Here is a 21,033-nt window from a genome sequence, read left to right as displayed (position 1 = left end):
CGCGATTCTAGCATCGATCCATGCATTATCTTAAACTTGACTCGACTCAAGATGTCGGCATTTTTCATATCAATCAATGGACGACAAGATGGAGATTCAATGTTAAAAGCTGGCGACTGATAGTGGGTCCGGTGGTACCTTTCTATGTATCCTTTGGGAACTGGAAAAATTTTCCTACTCAGCTCAATTGAGCAGCAATTGGCATGAAAGTCTCACTATAAGTTTGGGTTTAACCACTGATTGTAAGACAGTGCGTGGACGGCTTGAGCTAAGACGGATGGTCATGATAAAGTCTATGTGATGTAGTCATGCCAATTGACACCCTGGAAGATCATTCCAAACTTTGTGCTGTTTTTACCCTGTTTTCATTAACTTCGTAGGAACGTCAGTGTTAGATCGATCTGACGGTACGGAGTATTGTACTTTAGATTAGTATTGATTGTCAGCCTTCTTTATTGCAAGAAAGCCGCAACAGACGAGCGATTGAAACCCTTCAACGCTCACCAAAAGCATACTAGTTGCGAGAGCATGGAATGGCATGGCACTGTACACAGCCTTATGGCAGACTCACAGCCTTGCCTCAGGGAGAGGTGCGGAACAGTGCAAGACAGTACATCTCATCAGCCGGTCCAAAACATATAATCTTGAAACCAGATTCAGAGGAGCCCTCCCCATATTTCGAATCTCATCTTGAATCTCCATACCTGCAAGGCAAGACTATAGAACAACGGTTTAGTAACCATGGCGTAGTCTGGGGCGACCAGGGCCTACATAGTCGCCAGCTTGTCTGTAACTGTCATAGTAGGACAGAGTGAAATCGGCGAAAAATTTTCGGTCCAAGGGGGGCGTGCCAGAGTCAATATCTTCGCACAAGGGCAAAATCGGGTTGGGCTCGACCCTGTGCAAATGTTGGCATGTCAGTCCAAGCTCTTTGCCTCTTTTGGAAAGCGCATGGATATACCGTACAGCAGCGACTGAAAGATGTATCATGAGAATTGATGAGAAGAGCCACGTCAAGTTGGTGTACATTATAGAGCCATTGGTTCTTACAAATGCTACAAACATGCACAAATACGCACGCTCTTGACATGTCTAGTCTTGATGCTGACTTCAAGGAACTAACGAATCTCGGTTTGACATGGGCGAGAAATAGACATGCCACCACCCAGAACCCATCATGACATTAACTCTAGGACAGGCATGCCGAGACTCAATTGCATGATAATTAATTCGTACAAGGGTATCACATCAGAGCGTTAAAACATCATAATTCCGGGGGAAAAGGTTGTTTTACTTGAACAAGGGGGTATCACTATCGCCGAAGCGTCTAAACTGTCTATGTTTATACCATATATCACCACTCCTGACATCGCCGTTACTCTTCCTCTTCCTCTTCCTCTTCCACTACCGCGGGCACCTTGATCGCGTAGCCCTCCTCAAACCCGGCAGCATCACACACGCGCTCCAGGCTGATCCGGTTCTCTGCCACATATCGGCGAACTGCCTGCTTGTCTATCCGCACTCGCGGCACTGTCTTGACCACTGTGACCACACCTTTATCAGCTACATCACCAGCAGGCGAAGTCCTCGCCCCCTCGTGTTTGCCTTCCTCTGCTTCAGCATCATTGACAAGCTTCTCCTCGGGCTTACCAGGACCCATGCCTGCCTCTTCAACAACGCCCATATCTCGCAGCACTGGCAGACAATCTTCGGGCAGAATCCATGTCGCTTTGCTGCAGTCATTGAGGTCTACAAGGACTTCATTCTCGGGGCTCCTGGTGTCTAACTCGATATTTAGTAGCCACCTTGCGATTTCACCAGCCCAGTAACGCTTATAGCCCTTTCTGCCAAGATCGGAAATAGGCTTTTCAGGTCCACCCAGAATCCCTTCTCTTCTTGAGATCTCGTAGGAAGCTCCCATTAGCAGGGCCCCGAGACCTTTGCGCTGCCATGGTGGGAAGATGAGGATGCAGGCGAGGTTGTTGCTATCCCATGACATTTTCTCTTTAGAGAAGAACCCAATGATGCGAGGAAGTGGAAGTTCAGGTTCTATCGATATGATAGAGGGCCGGGCCGGGGGTGTATAGACGAGCAAGAAGTAGTTGAAGCCTGTAACATCAAAGAATACAGACTTGTTGTCGAGAAATAGCTTCGCAAAGAGCGACAGGTTTTGACAAAAGAGCTGAGAGACTATGTTAGTATTGTGGCTTGATGAATCGCAGCATGTGAACTTACCCCGTCCTTCTCACCATCCACCTCCCAAATACTCCATTCTCCCTCGTCCTGTACCAATTCTTCTACATATCGAATGTTTCCTTCTCCCTTCCGCCGCTTGGGTCCAGAAGCTTTGTTATCATACGGCACGAGGATCTTTCTGCGCCCCTGAGGGTGAATGTAGACCTTGCGTCCTGGTATTTGAGCTTTCCGCTCACATACATGAACGTGATGGCACCATGCGACTAATTCCTTGGAGTATTTAAAGCAGCTAGGGCAGACATAAAGACGATCAACTGCGGGTGGCGATGTACCTCTAATGGCCTGGCCTTTGGCGCCTGCCTCTTTGCTGCCTGTCTTGGCCGGATGCCCTGATGACTCACCGAGCACTTCCTTTCCATAACAGCTGGGATACCACGTGCTAAAACACATATTACCTAGAACGACTTTGTCGATGTTGCGGTCGGTTCGTAGAGGCGGGCGTACGGATGGGGCTGGAGGTGGCTTCGGAGGGTGGACTGGTGTGACTGTAGGAGGCGGCGGTCTTTCGAGCATACGCGGTGGTTGCGCTGTAGGGCCATGGGGTCTAACAAGAGCTGAAGGTCGCTGTAATGAGTTCGTATGCGAATGAGGGACGTGATAAGTAATTTCAGGCGCTACCAAATCTGAAAGCGGACGACCACCAGCAGCAGTAGGTCGTGGAGGTGGAACGGCCGTCATCGTTGCTGGAGGAGGCCTTGTTTCTGGACCTGGTTGTTCAAGCGGAGCCCATCGCAGTACAGGAGGTGATGTTTGCGATTGTGATTGTGATTGCGATTGCGATTGCACCTGGTCTGGGGCGATAGTAGTATTGGATTGCGCCTTGGGCGGCTGAGATCGGGTTATCGGCGTACGCTTACGATTCTGTGTTGGAGAAGTCGTCCTCGGAGAACTAGATAATAAGGTCGGAATTGAAGGCGGCGGAACAGCTGTTTCAGTGCGTGGTTGAGGTTGTGACGATGCTGGTGGCGGAGCCGGGGTTTGACGCGTCGCTCGACGCGCGACGGTGGGTTTAGGAGAGGCAGAAATAGCAGCGGATTGCTGAGAATCGCAATCAGCGGGGTCTTGTTCTGCTCGCTTGCGCTTTTGAGGCATCGCTGTGCGACCCTCTTGACTCAAGAATGTGGTCGAGTAGGGGTCAAATGGGAAGAAATCAAGTTCTCTTGATGCGACAGGACGTATTAGGACGCAGTTTTAGTTTAGATCGTACGCTGGAGATATGAATGGAAGATTGATTTGCGATGGGGTGGGCTTGAATGATGTAGCGTGAATTTTGTTATATGAATCGTCAAAGAAGAAACAAAGGCACTCAACTACATCTAAAGTATGGTATATATACTAGGTAGACTAGATAATTATCAAGGTTTAGAGTATTATATTATATACGAGCTGCGGGCATAAGCACGACGGTAGGTAGGTATGTGGCGGGTGCATTGAATAAAGACGCCATCACGTGCAAGTCTATTCTGTACGTTGTTTCTACTTCCTGTGAAGTAGCCTCTATCCCAGCCTACTATACGATCCCAAATTAGTAGTCAATCACTAAGAAACTCGGAACTAACACGATAAAGTTCATGACAATCTTGTTTTGGGTTTCATTCTCAATTTGAGTTGCTACCACTAACACTAACAAGATAATACGAATTACATCAACGGTAAGGACTGACTACTATCTAAAATCTGACCGGTTCAATCGAAACAGCTTGAGCTTGAGCAAACACTCGCTCTGATATGCTTTGCACTGCTCAAATCAGTGTCGGCGCAAGGAGCAACTTGGCATATGAGCACCCATAACTCGTTCCAGAGTCTCATCACCCTCCTCCCAGTTCTTGATCAAGGTCAAGAGTCGACGACGAGCAAGTCCAGCATCACGGTTACGATACACGCTGTCAATCTTGCGCACATCAGTCTTGTCGCTGACGAGCCATCGTCGCTCCTCCTCCATGAACTGGTTGTACGATGTATCCTCACCATATCTGTCCTTTACATTGGCAGCAAGATGATCCTGCACAGCCTTGGTCAATTCGATCTGTGGCCTGGTCTGCTCAGAGGGGTTGGCAAAACGAGTGTCGACTGTGGGCTTGAATGTTGCCGGTTTGAGGCTTGGGTCTGGCAGAACTGAATAGGCCGAGAAGCAGACGAGGGTTGGGCTCTTACGAACTGCTTCAGATATGGCCATGACCGCCGGAGGTGTCATGGGCATGTGTCCAAAGTTGATGTAAGCCAGGTGGCTCCTGGTCTGCACCAAGCTCTGAATTACAGGTACAGCTCCATCCTCGATGTAGTTGTAGGCTTGTCCGAGATCCTGGGTAGCGTATGCCTGGCCAAGGTCAAACACCTCGAGTGCAGGATGCCCGGTAGCAGCCTTGCACAGCCCTATGGCACCTTTGGTGCTGACCCCAATCGACTGTAAGAGCAATCGAGTCAGATACGGCGCCTTTGGCAGTGCTTGGGCCAGGGCATCTACGCCATCGTCGCCCAATGGATTTGATGACATGTAAACGGAGGTCAAGCCGCAGTGCGGTGACAAAAGGAACTTGCCAATGGCCTTGGCGCCTTCGGCCGAGATTCCGTTACCGTTGAGATAGATGTGCTTAAGGGAAAGCTTGGCACCCTCGGTCATCTTATGGCCAGCTAAGCGGCTGAAAAGATGTGCGACTCCTCGATCGCCGAGTTGAGTCTGGTCAAGATCGAGTGTTCGCAAATTCTTAACGCCAGTAATGAGGCGATACACATCCTCAGAGGCGTCTGGGCCAAGTGGGTTGCGTTTTAACCAAATGTTAGTGATAGCCTCGGATTTTACCATGGCATTAACAAGAATCTTGAAGCTCGGTCCATCAATGCAATTACCAGCAAGATACCAAGTGTCCATTCGGTCAGGGAGGTCGATAATAAAGTTGGCAATTTCATAAGCTCCGACGGGACCAATGATGTTATTGCCCAGAAGGAAATGCCGGACAAACTTGTTTGGTCGAAGTGAGTCCATCAGCTTGCCAATGTGGTCGGGGCCAACAACCATCTTACAAAGGTCCATACGGCCATCTTCGTAGACGACACCTTTGCGGAACTCGGCGCCTTTGACACCATAGTACGGCTCACCTCGTCCACCGTCGAGTTCAAAGCCCCTCTTGTGGCCATCCAGCTCATGCGTGCCGCCGCTCTCTAGATGGCTCAAGAACGGTGCAAGATCAGCCTCGTGGGCGATCGCGACTGGCATGGGAATAGCTGGCACACCGTCGAGAGAAATTGGGTGCTTTTCAGGGTGCCAGATACCCTGAGACAGGATACGGGAAGCCCAGACAGGTGCTTGCACACCAGGGGCAGCACCGCTAGACAGGCCTTTGGTAGTGTGGCCGTTCCGAATAGTGGCCATCAACATGTCATATCGTCGCTGCAGGGCGGCCCAGGCACGGAGGCGTACACGGTCCGCATCAAAGCGGATAATGGCCGTCAGCGAACCTTGGTGCACAGGATAAAGCATCGGGGCAACAGCTACGGCCAAGTTATGGCGAGCAGATTTGCGACGAGGAAGGTCATGGAGAGCATCGTCGATACGATGCTTGTTCAGTGGCAGGGCAATTATCTCATCTGCAGTGAAGGGATGAGAAGGATTGAAGTCGGGTAAGTGCTGGTCGAGGTCGATGAGGCTCTTGCGGCAGAGGTAAGCAAGGTGGATTGCTTCTTCCATATTGACCGTGTCGTTGTGTTTGCTCAATGGAGGTAATACATTTGCATGTTTGGATGAGATGGAGAACGAGAGCGGCTCAGTAGGCCGCAGCTCGGTAGCAGTAGACATATCGGGTTTTGCGAGTTTGGACTCTTGTATGTCAAGCTTCATTCAGTCTGGTGTCTTTGTGGGTTGGGCTTATACTACGGCAATGACAGTCATTATATAGCGGCTTATCAACTGCAGATTTGCATAGTGAAGGCTGGTTCCATTCAGCCTTGGATGTGGGTACTGATATCTTTGAGTAAGAGTCCTTGAAGATATGTCAAGTGCAGGGCGTAAATAGACATTGATGCCAAATTGTGTTTCCACTTCGTGAGTCAACCTCGAGCTTTGATCAGGCTGCTTTAAGGTTCGATCGGCTTCTGTTCAACCCGGCATGTACTATTGCATGGAAACAAACTAGCCTCTCATAGTAGATACAGTGCTTTCATTCGATCGAAACTGTGGATGTATAAACCGAGTCGCTCTTAATATCGGTGAGATTCAAGTGGTGACCTGGTATGAAGATCGTGGCTCAGCAATATCTTACTGTAGGCAACCACATGGACGACCCACACTTGTAGATACAAGGGCGCAAGATTGTCAACTCGCAGTAATAAAGTGATAGTGTATATCCGAATGCGCCTAACAACAATACACTTTGCCCTGTGATGTCCTTGACGCTTCAATCATGGTAGGTATTGAAGGCTGTTGTCCTCACCTTGTACTGAAATATTCTTGAACCTACAACCACACAATCACACCAGCAGCAGTAACTACTGGATTGAAAGACGCAAATACTTGTATATCGACCATAGAATATAAAGTTGACATAAAGTGACAGAGCTGTTGATATCGTTATTTAGTTCGAATTTCAGATCTCCAATAAAGCTTTAGGGTAAGTGTATTTCGCAGCGTCTCTTCTCTTATCTCATGTACCTATATTATCAAACCCTTCATTTATAGTCTTTAAAACACACAACACATAAATCAATCACCGTGCACGATATATATTTCCCCCAAGGAAGACTGCAAATATGATGGCCAAGAAAAATAATCAACACATGCATTGCAATTTCAACAGAACATCAGACAAAAAGAAACAACATGAGGAACACCGGATTTGAACCGATAACCTTCAGGAATCCCCAAAGAAGCTGTTGGGCAGCTCACTGGAATCTGACGCGCTACCGTTGCGCCAGCTCCCCAAGTTTTAATATGTGAAGCAATTGAAAACTGGCCTCAAGTGGACACGATGCAAGAGGATCCTTGTTTTTTTTTTTTAAAAAAAAAAGAAGAGAGAAAGAGGAAGAAGGTGGGAGTGGAAAAAGAAAGATGCAACACCTGTTAAGATGTGAATATGATGATATGTGAGGAACACCGGATTTGAACCGATAACCTTCAGGAATCCCCGAGGACAACTGCTGAGTGAGCAGAGCACTGGAATCTGACGCGCTACCGTTGCGCCAGCTCCCCACTTGTTATTAAGAGGTCAATTAAGCCGGCCCATATACTGACTGAGTCCCACAAAGACGCTGCGTCCAACAGACAGCATACTAACCAAACAAAGGACCAACACGCAGAGAGAGAACACGAAACCCTGTACAGGAGCCAGTAATAAGGATACTACAAGGACTGCGTCTTGATATGGATGGTACTGCACTATTATCGGCGCTATACCTGGTCACAACAACAGTATCCTCAACCTTGGCATATCAAAATACAGCAGGTAACTGTTATGAGCACACATACTTGGGCACAGGTAAACCATCAAATATCCTGGAGCAAACATGGAGAAATTGAACTTATGCTTCCAAATTCAATTTCTCTGTACTAAGCATTTAATACATACATGGGGGGGGGGGGGTCATGATTGATCTCTAGATCTCCCAAAACCTCCCCCCCTTCTATCAACGAGTTCCAGCACACAACCACTCTAAGCGCCAAACGGGTCATAAGTAGAAATTACAGCCAAGTAAGGCAGGCTGATGCTGTCGGCAAAGAGAACCTCTATGCGTTATCAAGAATAGACGATATACAGACGTCACCAACTTAGATGCCATCAAATTCTCCACCGAGGTCATCCTCGTCCAAGTCGCCCTCCTGTATTTCCTTAGCCATCTCACGCTCACGCTCTCGAGCCTCCTGAGCATTCTTGAGCTCGAGGCGATGTTGGTTCATGGGGAATCGCATGGCCTAAATGGGAGATGGATGAATTAGCCTGCTGCTTTCTATGTGAACATGGATGTACATACCTTGACACTCTCGTCGTGGAGAGCTAGACAAGCTCGAATTCGATCGTGGAAAGCCTCACCAGGTTCACGGGTGGCATACACATCACCAACCTCTTTGCTCTTCATGAAACCCCTTTCACGGTCAAGGGTAGCCTCAATCACGCCGTCGCGAATAGCCTTGGCAACAATGTACTCCGCTGACTCCTCGCTACCGAGCTGGAGACGAATGCAGATATCCCGAAGAGAGATACGAGAGTAAGACAAAGACATCATGCGGATACCTGTCTTGATAACATTTTGTCGTAGACGCAGAATAAGGCTGTATGTGCCGTCCCGTCTGAAGGTATCGGCATGATCAGCAATCGCTGTCTCAAAGTCCTCGAGGTTGCCAACTCGGACTGACTTGACCAACAAGAAGTAAGGTTGGAGAGCAGCCTCCATCGTTGGCTGACGGAACATGGCTCGGTCAGGAATGTCACCCATCAACAGCTCCACAACGTAAAGGAGTTTGGTTGCAGTCTGGGCGAAGCCGAGGGCGCAGCTACTAGATGGAGCCTTTCGAGTGGCAGCAGTGAGATGCTCATGGGCCTCAGTATATCGCAGCTGGATAGCGCGGATACGACCAAGGTAGTAAAGGAATCGTGCTACCTGGTTGTTGACAGCATTCTCAGGAAACTGGGTGTGGGAGACCAGGAGATCAGCTTGGTTAATGTGCGAAGTCGAGAGATAGTTTCGCAGCAAAAGAACAATGACTGAGGCTTGTGTATCGACATCCTTGCGTAGCACGGCGGTTCGAAGAGCGGCGAGGAGAGTCGGTCGAATGGCGACTACGGGAGATTGGGGAGACGGAGGAAGAGGGGCGATCTGCTCGCAGAAGATGGAGTAGTAGAAGTAGACCTTGGCAGACAAAGAGTCCAGTGTGCGGCGGTTGAGAGACTGCACTCTGTCCGAAAGGTACTTGGAGAAGTCAGCTCCACGCTGGAACTGCTTTGAGTCGAACAGGTAGACCTGGACGAGGATGCCGAGGAAGATATCGACCTCAGGGATGAGGTCCTTGGCCTCCTTCTTGGAACCGTTCTTTCCAGATGTCTTGGCATCGTCGATTTCCATTTCTGAACCACTCTGTCGGCCAAGGGTAACATCCTCGCGCTCAATGGCAGCTAGCAGTGGCTTAACAATAGTACTGGAGTTGGCGGTAGCAGGGAAAGCCTCGGAGATGACCTGGGCAATGATATCGGGGGTCAAACGCTTGCGAATAATAGAGATAGATCTCAGGGCGCGGAGGGAGAATCTAGCGTCGAAGTGGGCCACGGCACGGTCTATCAAAGCAAAGTTGCTCTTGATATCTGTCGAAATGCAATGTCAGCATTTGCTCTAACCGACCTTGTTGAGCTCTTACAAGCTCTACTCACCTGCGATAGTCTGCACAACAGGGTCGACCTTGATCTCCTCCTCCTCCTCCTCGCCCATTGACACGTCACCTTCAGCATCGGTCGTTGCCTTGTCAGACTTTTTCGACTTGGAAGGAGGAACAACAACTGTCATCTCCTCGTCACCGTCCTTGACAGGCTTCTTGCCCTTGGGCTTTGTGCTGTCCGTCATCTCAACGTCCTTGTTTTTCTGAACGTTGTTGCTGGCGGGCTTCTTGCCGTTGTTGTTTGGTGCCTTGCTGGGCGGCATGATGAGTTTCTAAGTGTGATGCGAAGTAATGAGGCTGAAACTATCGGAGTAAGAGCTGTGGATGACGATAGTGGCAGAAGATCGAGCTCGTCGTGCGCGCGCCTCGACTTGTCGCAGCGTCTGCGTAATTGGGTTTAAAAGGAGTTGGCGAGGACGGTAAACGGTATACCGAGAGTTCAGGCACGAGATGGTTGTCGAGGGGGGATGATCGTCGGCAAGGTCAAGACAGTAATCGTCGTGGTGAGTTTGTAATGAGATTGGGAGAGGTTCAAGGTGATGCTGCCGCTCGTTGCTGGTGCTAGCTCACCAAATGGGGACCGGGGCTTGGTGACTGGCCAGTGGGCAACTGAGGCGACAACGGAAAGAGACTGAACTGGGGTGAAAGATACTTGCTTCAGACTGTGATTCCGCTACATAAGCAAGTACTTCCAAAGTAGAGCGTTACCTTAATAAGCCGGCAGCTTTGTGGGGCTTGAACAGTGACGTCTCGATGTTGCCTGCAGTTGGCGCTTTGCATAAATCACACAGGGAGAGTTATGCATTTTATACGAGATATGCTAACCTATCGGTAATACTAACAAGACCAACCTGAAGGAAGTAGTTACATATTTCATTCATGCCATATACAATGCAATATTACCACAAAATTGTCACCCGAGTGAAGTAAAAAACTTTGCCAAGAGGGTTATGAAGCCGAATCTCACTGGAGTTTTACACTGTGAAATGATTCATGTCGCGATGTCAATAGACGCAATTAGAAAACTTGCAAAACTAACGACCTTCCATTATCGATATTCCTAATCAAGAGAGTGTTTCTCTCGGATGCCAAATAATCTCGGATGCATTCTGGTTTACCCTCTAATGAGAAAATCGGCCTTCGTACCTGACGGGAAACCCACCCCTATTGCGCCAGTTTGTTCCGGGTATACACCCAACGCCTGTCTTTGGAAATGTAAAATACATCTTGTTGCTTTTTGGTTCGCCTGAGCATCTCCCATTCCTCATCTCTTCCGTGGTTCATTCACCCTTGCCTGGCATGACCTTGGCAGCCTGGACTGCACTCATCTTTGCAATCCATCCAGTAGATGGTTGAATCTTTCGGACTGTACGGAGCTCGTCAGAAGAGTAGCCAGGGACACGAATGTTGTAAGTTCGTTCTAGCACAAGTTGAATGTCACGGATCTCGAGCACCTTAGACCCGCGCTCCTTTGAGTTTCGACAGGCTGCATGTAGAACACTGTCAACAAACGAGTCTGCCATATTCAAAACATTCTAAATCAAGTTAGCCATCTCACCCGAGTCTCAAAAAGCGAATGCGCTTACCTCTTCCACTTCAGGGGTGAGTAGGTTTCCATCTTGCCCCTCAGCTGGCCCACCGCACACTTGTCGGACCAGCTCGTCCAATTTCTTCTTGCTCAAAACGTGATCCCCTTCGGCTTCGTGGTTGTAGGCTGGAATCCGGGCCATCGCAGGCTGATTCATGACACCACCCAGCGTTCCGCTTCCTTGAGTCATCGTTGGGCGACCTGCATTCACTCCGCCTCCGACCGAAACACCCTGAGGCACGGCAGTGGCCTTGTCAGGAAGCACTTTGGGGATGGGCATCTTGGATTGCATTGGTGTTTGTTGAGGTTGTGGTGGATGTGCATGAGGATGACCCTGTGGAGTCGGCTGCTGGGGAACATTTGGCCCCATCACGCCTTGATTCACTGCGCTGCCTGGTGTTGGTGTTCCGGCTGCGGCAGGGCGGCCAGGTAGCTGCGCACTCCCAGGAGTGTTAATGGTCTTGTTTGCCATTTCTATAGCAGCAGAGTGGCTGAGAGCTCGCTGAGGACCTGGCACTGTTGTTGGAGCTGCGGCGGCGGCTTGCTGTGGTGTAGGGATGCGCGGGGCGCTCTGCTGAGTAGGTGTTCCGGCTTGGTTGTGCGCAGCTGCTTGAACTACAGCAGGGTTGGCGGGAGCAGTGCCAGGTTCCTGTTTGACCTGAACTGGTGCTTGTGGTAATTGTTGTTGCTGTCCGGGCTGAGGAGTTCCTTGCGCCGGGCGCACTTGTGCTGGTACCGGTCCTGGATTTCCGTTGGCAGAGGAGGCTCGACTCACGGCGGCTAACTGTTGTTTGGCAACCTCGACAGCAGCATTCACTGGAGGAGCGTTATTCTGGTTGTTTTGGACTTGAGTTGCCTGAGGTTGGTTTTGTGGAGCCTGTGTTTGAGTTTGCGACTGCTGCGACTGACTTTGCTGTTGTTGCTGTTGAGATTGCTGCTGCTGCTGCTGTGGTTGAGACTGTGATTGTTGTTGGGTTGCAGCAGGCTGTTGACCTGTAGCAGGTTGTTGAGAAGCTCTCGCCGCGTTTTGTGCCGCTTGTGCCTGCGCCTGTGCCTGCGCCTGTGCCTGGCCAGTGCCTTGCAGGTTACCTTGTTGCTTGCGAACACTGTCAACCCACTTGTGCGCATCAGAATGCGCTTTGAGTTGCTGGTCCTTCCTAATTTGAAGCTGCCTCAACTCATCCTCCTTGAACGGCGTTCCAGCAGCAGCTCTTTCATTAATGAGCTTGTCAATCTGCGCAACCTTTTGCTTGCTGTTATCCATGGTCATGAGTGCCCGGGTATAGCGTTGCTTTATCTCCTCTACCCATTTATTTGCGTCGGCGCCTGATTTCTCTGCTACCTGGGCGGGCGCACGGAAATTTATCTTTGCAATATGTTGGAGGATGTGCTCGGGAATTCGGGTCTGTTGAGCGGCTGCTCCAGTTGCCTGATTACCAGCTGTGGCGCCAGCTGCTTGTTGCTGGGGCTGTGCTTGAGGTGTCGCCTGCCCGGCGGCGTTTTGTTGCATCTGCTGAGGGCGAGCCTGTTGATTCTGCGCATTCTGGCTTGCCATCTGAGTACGCCTTGACTGGATCTTGGTGATGAGCATTTTGGAAAATTCTATAATTTTCTGTCGCGCTGCAATATGTTCCTGGCTGTTCTGAGGTGAACCGTTCGCCTTATTCCAGAGTCCCTGCAACCCGGCTTCATACTTGGACTTCTCCTCCTCGCTCAATGTAGGCAACGCTCGAATCTGTCCCGGTTGATACATAGGCGGGGGACGCTGTTGAGGCTGTCCTGCAGCGGCTTGCTGGCCTTGACCTTGGCCTTGCTGGCCCATTTGCGGATTCATGATGGATAGGGTCAAGTTCGTGATCGAATCGGATAAAATAGGCAAAGTAGAGCAGACCAAGGCGATATGGATAAAATGACAACACAATTTGGACAAGGTATACAAAACGTGAAGTTGTGTGTCTATGTTCTAGGTAGGTTAGTAGTTGAGAATTAAGACAACAGACAGCCTGAGTGTAGTTAAGCTCTGGCCGCGGTTCGTGAATGACGAACTCCACAAGGAGAGACGCGTTAATGAAGTCAGTCCAGCCAGTACCAGGACACGGCAAAATGTCGGTTTAACTGTATGCGATGACTTTGCAACTGGCTTCTCTTTGTTGGGAAACACTGCTTACTTTCCGTGTGGGGTCAGATTAATTGGAAATCGTCTAGTACGATCCGGGTTAGTTTACAAGCACTTGTTATGAAAGTCTGGAGCTATCAATATGTACTTCTGTTGCTTGTTGTCATCTGTTATCATTGGTATTGCGGATCTCAAGTTAACTAAGCTGCAGTATCCGTATGTAGGTATGGCTCGCTTCAGGCTCCTGCGGAGAGTTGACAACTACCTGGAATCCTAATACACACTTTGTGTCCAGTTCAATTCTACACATACCTTGGTATGTAGAAAGCACCTTGTGATACTCTCCAAGCTGGAGCTCAAGTATATTCTAGAGTTTATCTATCAACAGGCTAACATTTATTAGCTATTGCTACTGTAAGCTCACTTTACTCTTCAGGGCTTTAGCCAAGTAAGGCACAGCAAATGAACACCTATTCTAGGTAGGTAGTTTCTGTAAGCTCTGGCGAGGAGACAAGGAGGTAGGTAAGAAAAGCCCCGATATCCCCAACGATACAAGGGTCCAGCTTTTCCGCCAGGGTCTTTACTTTATCCATTTCCTCTCCACCGGATCCCGTCCATCCATCCATCCATCCATCCTTCTTCTTGGTTGTGTTGTCTTCTTCTCTTTGTTCCTCTCCAGCCCGTCCATCTTTCTCAAAACCGACCGAATTCGATTAGTTAGTTTGCGCCATTAATTCTTATCATCCGCCACAATGCGCTTCTCATCGTCTACTGTTCTCGCGGCTCTGCCCGCCCTCGCTGCCGCGCAGGACTCTCCCATTGACCAGTACAAGGCCCAATTCCAGAATGTCATCGGCCAGTTCGCTTCTTACATTCCTAACCCAGCCCACCATGATCCTGTTGCTGCCGCCGAGGCCAAGGCTGGTGCCATGAGACTCAACGTCTTGACTCTGGACAACTGGAAGGAGACCCTCTACGAGCCTGTTTCCGCTGACGCCACCACTCCCGAGGAGTGGTGGTTGCTCGTCTCTGGTGGAAACAAGACCTGCTATGGTATGTTTGATGACCTGCGACATAATCGCGACACTTTGCGTGCTATGCGATTTGCACTCGTCCCCATATCTCCCAAATTGACCCCAAGCTAACGTATAACAAAAGGTCGATGCGGAGCTGTTGAGCAGGCCTTCAACGAGACCGCTGCCAAGTTTGCGCTTCTCGACAACACCCCTCATATGGCTTACTTGAACTGCGACAACCAGCCTATTCTCTGCAACTCCTGGTCCGCTGGCCCTCCCAGCCTCTACGTTTTCGAGATGCTTCCTGAGCCTGCAGCTGTCGAGGTCTACAGCAAGAGACTCAACCTGACCACCACCACCTCCGACACCCTGGTCGCCCTCCAGGCCTCTGGTAGCAAGGACGAGTTCCACCGTCATACCAGCGCCTGGTTCCACCCCGTGAACGGCAAGCTGGCCGAGCATGGCCTGGCCATTCCCTTCGGTTACTTGATGTGGGCCATGAACCTCGTCCCCAACTGGCTTTTCATGCTTGTTGTGTCCTTTGGCAGCCGCGCAATGATGTGAGTACCCCCCTTTCACTGGTGAATCATGAAAATTGACATCGGACAGGTCCCGTCGCATGCAAGGCGCGAACGGTGCTCAGCCCGCCCGATAAATTGTTGCTAGCAACTGCTTGATTGGCTTCAATGATTGAATCGTATCAAGCGAGCATGTATATGCCTGCAAAAAGTATTGAGTTGTTGCATAATAATGTCAAGTTTTATCAGAATGATCATGACTCTTGCGCAAACCCATCGTATCGTCAGTGAAATGACCAGTGATTTATGATTTGTTCTTGCAAGCTGCTTCGACGTTCTTCAGGCCGTCGATGACTTCGTCGCTTATCTGCCCATTGGAGAATTTGCCATATCGTAGATCGCTTAGCGCCCCTACAGTTTGTTGCACAGACTCGAGCAGGGCTGCCTCTTCCTCCTGTAACTTCTCAATTTCAGCTTCCAGGGTACTTGCTGCTCCTACCAGCTCGGGAATAACAGAATTAAGGGTGTGCTTGGCACTTGCTGCTCCTGATGCATCGCCAAAAAGCTGTCAAAGAAGTCACGGTCAGTATCCTGATTAAATCGTATATAGTAGAGGAACCTACTGCACGCTCCATTTCAATTTCGGCATCTATATCCTCCCGTTCTGCCTCACGCTTGGCTCGCAGGACTTCCCGCCGCATTGAGAGACTTCGTTTTGCTTCATCGGCGATATTTTCAGCAACTTGGTCCAGCACATCTGCACGCTGCGCTTGTAGGTCTCGAAACAAGGATCGGACTTGTGGTGATGATTGCAGCGGACGAGGGAAGAGAGCCTTGAATTGGTCGAGGGTTGTGATGGCGGTCAGAGTCGAAGGTTGAATAAGATAATTGGCTAGGAGCTCAGCCTCTGTAGGTGCCATTTTGACGTATGAGAAACCAGTGTGGTAAAAGTTACCGAGTCAAGAATATTTTGCTGTTGCTAGATTGATGATTGATGCTGCGTAACGATACTGAGTAGGATATAATCACGACGCGATGGGAAAGCGAAGCGTGTTAAGTGCCCCACCACCCGACTGCAACTTCTTGAGGCCCCTCTTGGGTGCTTCTTCTGGCTGCAATGGCTGTGTACCTACTAGAGTAGCTACCTAGGTACTTAGGTAGTACCAACCGGCGAAGTGACAGGACTAATCTACATGCAGTTTACTGAAGGACAGCATCGAACTGACATTGTTCGAATAAGGTATGCCAATTTTTATAACTTCACATGAAAGAAAGTATTATCATACTTCAATGTTATAAGTCGGTATATTGTGTTTATCTCTACATATACAATTCTGACGATTTCCAACCGACTCTAAAAACAAACTAGCCGCTTAATCAAATAACTTTTAGTTTCCTGAGAATTAACTTAGACCTTGGGAACGGCAGCTGTAGCAGCAGGAGCGCCACTACCACCGCGGCCACCAACAGCACCAACAGCCTCGAGCTGAGCTGTCGTCAGGTTGACCTCGGGAAGTGGCCTTCCTCTTCCTGTAGGCCAGGAGACAAACTGAGTCTCGGCCAAGAAGTTGAGGAATCGTCCAATATCTGTTCGCGAAATACCGTATCCTGAACTCTCGTCGATGCCAGTCCAGTGCTCAGCGTCTTCCTTGAGAATCTTGACAGTGTTCGAGTCGTCAAGCTCAGGGGCTCTGGTGTTGGCAGGGAGATCGTTGACACAGAAGTGGTACAGAGGCATCAGAGCATGCTGCTCCTGATCCTTTGCTTGTCCACCAGCTGTGACGTAGTTCTCCAGCTCATCCTTCCACTGAGTGTAATCAACCTCGGGAGCCTTGTAACCGTAGTACTCAAGGCTGGACAAGTACTCGTTCATTCTTAGACGAGGGTGACCAGTGATATGAGCAACATGAACACCGTTGGGTAGAGGGTTAAGCGCACAAGCCACGACGACATTGGCGACGTGGTTCACTGGTACAGCGTTGACTGTGTTGACGATATGAGGTCGGACGCCAAGCTGAATACACCCCTTGAGCATTCGGACCAAGAAATCGTCAGTATTGCAGACACCAGTCTCAATATCACCCAGAATATATCCTGGTCGTGCAACAGTACCACGGAGACCCCTTCTTCCGGCTTCACGAACAAGCTGCTCCGAAACCCACTTGGTCTGGCCATAACCCGTTCCAAGACCAGTGCGGCTGCCCATCATATCGTCCTCCTCAAGGATAGAGCCCTGACCGGTGCTGATCTGCTTGTCCGAGAGGTTGACATAGTGATCAGTGTCAAGCACACTGGTCGAACTCACAAAGGTGAAGGTCTTGGGCCTTCCTTCGTTACAGAGCTTCATAGCATCGATAGTAGAGTTGACGTTGGCGGTCTTCATATCGGCATATCGCTTAACCCAGTGGACGGCAGCACCATTGTGAATCACGACATCAACAGTCTGAGCCAGGTTGCTCCACACAGATGGCTCGATTCCAAGGTTTGGTTGACCAAGGTCGCCAACAACGCAGCTCAGGCGGGACTCCCACTCATCTCGCCACATGCCATAGCCCTCAAGGGAGCGGCGAAGACGAGAGAAGGCACCCTTGGGATCCTTGACACTTCGGACGTGGGCAATTAGTTGAATTTGACGACTGGTGCGCGAGAGGATATCCTTGATCAGATAGGCACCCAAGAAGCCAGTAGCACCAGTGAGGAACACAACGGGCTTGGCCCTGGCACGGATAGTAGATGGGTCGGCTGACTGGTACTTGGAAGGAAGCCCCTTGAGTAGTTCGTCGAGAGACCGAGCGTACTCGGGGTTCTTGTCCTCCTCAGACTTACCAGCAGCACCGCCCTTGAGCTGTCTGTCAATCTGAGCACTGAAGCCAGAGAGGCTAGGGTGCTCGTAAAGGGTGTTGATAGAGACATTTGCGCCAATTGTCTTTCGCACACTCAGAAGCATTTGCTGAGCAAGCAAACTGTGACCACCGAGATCGAAGAAGTCATTTTGGGGAGCGATGGTCTTTGCATTGAGACCAGGAATGAGTTCAGACCAGTTTGTGGCAATTATTTGCTCTGTGGGGGAAAGGCTCTCCCAACGTTTCAGATCCTCCTCAGTGGCATCCTCGGTTTGCTCTGCAATATCAGGGAAGGGAAGGTTAGGCTTGTCGACCTTTCCGTTAGGGTTCAAAGGAAGCTTCTCCAACGTGATCTGGTGGCGTGTTAATGACTGGACTGGACTGAATTAGACTGTGCCTGGGACTTACATAAGTAGTAGGGACCGCATAGGCAGGCAATCGGCCCTTCAAGTGGTCGCGAACCTCTGTTTGCATACGTCGGAAACGCTTGAAGTAAACCTTGGTAGGTCCGATATCGGTTCCCTCGTCCTCGACGTCTTCGAGCCCCTGGGTCTTGAGGAACTTTGGCCACTCATTCAACTCAGGAACGATGTAGCTGACAAGAGTTGGCTCCTCGTTCTTGTCTCTTCGCACAAGTGTCTATTGAGAATGAGAAATTGCCCTGTTAGTGGATGCGTATTGATGTGGACGTACCTTGCAGTCTCGGATCAACGGGTTCTGGCTGAGGTTGCTGTCGATTTCGTTGAGCTCGATTCTGAAGCCACGAATCTTGACCTGATCATCAGCTCGACCGGTAGCCTCAACATCTCCAGACTCGAGGTAACGTCCCAGATCGCCAGTGCGGTAAAGACGATCACGGGGAACATAACCCTTGAGTCGAGGGTCGTCCTTGTTCAAGTTCGCATAGGCCTCAACCCACTTGTTCGGTTCAACAAACCAAGAAGTGATGAACTTTTCCGCGTTCAGTGCTGCGTTGTCTCTGTATCCCTCGGCAAGACCAGCGGCACGCACGTAAATCTCCCCAACCTCGCCAACTCCGCAAATCTTGTTGCGGTCCTGGCGGTCGATGACAAGAAGCTGTACATTCTGCATTCCCTTGCCGGCGGGTACGGTGTTTCCAAGAGCGTCTAGAGCGTTGGGGTCCTTGGAGCGGCTGGGAATCTCAAAGTAGCTGACAGCTCTTTGTGTCTCGGTCGTTCCGTACATGTTAACAATGTTGGCGTTTTCAGCGAGCTTTCGAAGCTGTCGACAGTCTCTGGTGGTGAGAACATCACCAACAAAGAATGCTCTGTCGAGCGATGGGAACTCAGCTGTTGCGCCTCCTACTAGAATTTGACCCATGGCTGGTGTCAGGTGGGTGACGGTAGGCTTGTGCTCACGCATCCATTCGGCAAGCTTTTCATGTTGGATGTCCTCCTTGGAGGGCACCAAGAGTTGAGCGCCAAGGAAGAGAGGTGTGAAGATGTCTCGCTGAACAGGGTCGTGGGCGATTCCAGAAAGAAGCGTGAACTTGCTTTCGGACGTCAAGTTGAACCTCTCTGACATCCAGGGGAAGTATCTGCAGAGACTGTAATGGCGTCCCAAGACACCCTTGGGCTTGCCTTCTGAGCCACTAGTGAAACTGTCATGGGGTTAATTATACATCTACGAATTCAAATAAGAGAAACAAACCTGAGACTGTGAATGGATTGTTAGTAAGGAAGATAGTTGAGTAGAAAGCTGATCAAACTTACGTGGGGTTGCTGTCAGGGCCAACAGTAACATCGGGGCGAGATGCAGCCTTGGGTCGGACTTGAGCAAAAAGATCGGCCCCGTTGATCTCACCTCCTGCCAAGATACCATCATCTCCGATTCTTAGTGAGGGAACTTCGGTCTTGAGGTTTAGCTCCTCGTCGATATATCTCCTCACGAGAGGAGCAAGTGGTCCAGCTTCATCGGAAGCCTTTGCGATGTTGACTAAAGCACAAGGTTGAGCAACTTCAAGATAGATCTGTTGTCTGCTAGGAGGGTAAAGAGGGTCAAGAACTGAGAATGTAGCACCGGAGGACTTTTTTTGGGGTTAGTTATTGCTTCAACTATGCCGTCGAGGTATGGACTCACAAGAGTGCCCATGATAGCCACAACCAAATCGACAGAGCGATGAGCCCAGATCATGACGACATCACCATTGGTAACTCCGGCCTCGGTCAAATGATGGGCCAAGATATTAGAAGCTTCATAGATCTGCTTGTATGTGAACCGCCTCTCTGGAGCGTCTGAGGTCTTGGTTTCTACTACACAAGTCCTTTCAGGGTGTGCTTCCGCATTTCGGGCAAAGTGTTCAATGATACTGCCATCGTAGGTCCAGTCCAAATCAGCAGTGGGATCGGGAATGTTGGCCATCGTGAAGAGCTGCCTGAAGCAATGGCTGTATGCGAGGGTTATAGAGTCAGGCTGAACAAAAGGAGGGTATTCGGAGGCAATTTGGTGGTTTTTTTTTTTCAAGGTGAATAAGTTGTTCACTGCCCTACATGCAAGTTCAAGAAACTTTTTGGTGAGAGGCGGCGTCCAATTGACTCACGTCAGTTCCAAGACTTTGCGAGATCGGCCCAGCGGGGATCAACACTTTTAGCAGTGGAGGGCTTTTGCTTTTCCCCAGTGATGTAGACCTAGGTCTCCATTGGAAAAGTTAGAGAGCCTCCCACTAATTCTGATGCTGCAGTACACACCTAACTACTGCGGGTAGCCCATACATACATAGTATGTACATACTTTGAATTCTCCACAACCTTGATGTTTCTATTGGATCTGGCTTGGGTTTGTTTCTTATCTTATCACATCCAAAAAGCTGGGTCTGGGTCCTATCCGCACTCTAAAGAAAGAAGGGGTAGTCTTAGCTTGTGTCCTATCCTGTCCTGTCGCGTCCAGTCTTCGCGTGCAGTGAAAAGAAGAAGCACTACCCCCTGTTCCCTCATTAACGCGACCTGACTACACTAAAGGTACCAACCTAATTGTGTACCTTCCTACCCGTATCCGTATGAACCTTGCCGTAGGTAATTGTTGATGCAAAACTAGACTGTCCTCCATGTATCAACCTATTGGCTTCATTCTCATCACATCTTGTTCACTGATCTCAGACTTGGACCGTTGTCAGCACACATTAGAGCTGTTCCATTAAATTTGACAAGACAAAGCATACCCGCATACAGATTCAAAGGGTATCCGTGCTTAGTTGACATTTGCTTCTTGTTCCTTCTTTTCTTTCCCATTTACTTCTTCCCTTTCTGGTAACTTCAACTCTTCTCTTCCCTCTCAACACTCAACAATCACATCACAACCACAACCACAACCGACATCACC

General features: G+C 49.7%; 6 protein-coding genes and 2 non-coding genes across 8 annotated transcripts; 1 reads left to right on the top strand and 7 right to left on the bottom strand.

Annotated features, from left to right (window-relative positions):
• Nucleotides 1-1,375: 1,375 nt before the first annotated feature.
• Nucleotides 1,376-6,091, bottom strand: FPOAC1_009015 (uncharacterized protein; the record flags this gene model as incomplete). The annotated part of the gene is made up of 4 exons (XM_044853446.1): nt 1,376-2,182; nt 2,236-2,408; nt 2,529-3,362; nt 4,027-6,091. The coding sequence occupies 4 exons, from the start codon at nt 6,089-6,091 to the stop codon at nt 1,376-1,378; spliced, it is 3,879 nt and encodes a 1,292-aa protein (XP_044706116.1).
• A 979-nt stretch (nt 6,092-7,070) lies between these two features.
• Nucleotides 7,071-7,170, bottom strand: FPOAC1_009014. Its single transcript has one exon. It is a non-coding gene; the product is annotated as a tRNA-Trp (tRNA).
• Nucleotides 7,171-7,333: 163 nt separating this feature from the next.
• On the bottom strand, nt 7,334-7,438 carry FPOAC1_009013. The gene has a single exon. It is a non-coding gene; the product is annotated as a tRNA-Trp (tRNA).
• A 576-nt stretch (nt 7,439-8,014) lies between these two features.
• Nucleotides 8,015-9,876, bottom strand: FPOAC1_009012 (uncharacterized protein; the record flags this gene model as incomplete). Its single annotated transcript, XM_044853445.1, has 3 exons — nt 8,015-8,158; nt 8,218-9,542; nt 9,609-9,876. The coding sequence occupies 3 exons, from the start codon at nt 9,874-9,876 to the stop codon at nt 8,015-8,017; spliced, it is 1,737 nt and encodes a 578-aa protein (XP_044706115.1).
• Nucleotides 9,877-10,893: 1,017 nt separating this feature from the next.
• FPOAC1_009011 (uncharacterized protein) lies at nt 10,894-13,035 on the bottom strand (the record flags this gene model as incomplete). The annotated part of the gene is made up of 2 exons (XM_044853444.1): nt 10,894-11,148; nt 11,200-13,035. The coding sequence occupies 2 exons, from the start codon at nt 13,033-13,035 to the stop codon at nt 10,894-10,896; spliced, it is 2,091 nt and encodes a 696-aa protein (XP_044706114.1).
• A 1,034-nt stretch (nt 13,036-14,069) lies between these two features.
• Nucleotides 14,070-14,988, top strand: FPOAC1_009010 (uncharacterized protein; the record flags this gene model as incomplete). The annotated part of the gene is made up of 3 exons (XM_044853443.1): nt 14,070-14,370; nt 14,476-14,893; nt 14,943-14,988. 3 exons carry the CDS (start codon nt 14,070-14,072, stop codon nt 14,986-14,988), a joined length of 765 nt encoding a protein of 254 aa, XP_044706113.1.
• Nucleotides 14,989-15,155: 167 nt separating this feature from the next.
• On the bottom strand, nt 15,156-15,771 carry FPOAC1_009009 (uncharacterized protein; the record flags this gene model as incomplete). Its single annotated transcript, XM_044853442.1, has 2 exons — nt 15,156-15,416; nt 15,475-15,771. 2 exons carry the CDS (start codon nt 15,769-15,771, stop codon nt 15,156-15,158), a joined length of 558 nt encoding a protein of 185 aa, XP_044706112.1.
• Nucleotides 15,772-16,259: 488 nt separating this feature from the next.
• Nucleotides 16,260-20,076, bottom strand: FPOAC1_009008 (uncharacterized protein; the record flags this gene model as incomplete). Its single annotated transcript, XM_044853441.1, has 6 exons — nt 16,260-18,047; nt 18,103-18,333; nt 18,388-19,315; nt 19,366-19,371; nt 19,428-19,741; nt 19,795-20,076. 6 exons carry the CDS (start codon nt 20,074-20,076, stop codon nt 16,260-16,262), a joined length of 3,549 nt encoding a protein of 1,182 aa, XP_044706111.1.
• Nucleotides 20,077-21,033: the final 957 nt, after the last annotated feature.

Source organism: Fusarium poae, chromosome 3 (genome assembly GCF_019609905.1).
Source record: "Fusarium poae strain DAOMC 252244 chromosome 3, whole genome shotgun sequence".
Taxonomy (NCBI): Eukaryota; Fungi; Ascomycota; class Sordariomycetes; order Hypocreales; family Nectriaceae; genus Fusarium; species Fusarium poae.
The sequence above is the reverse complement of the archived record's forward strand: the minus strand, read 5'-3'. Positions and strand labels throughout refer to the sequence as shown.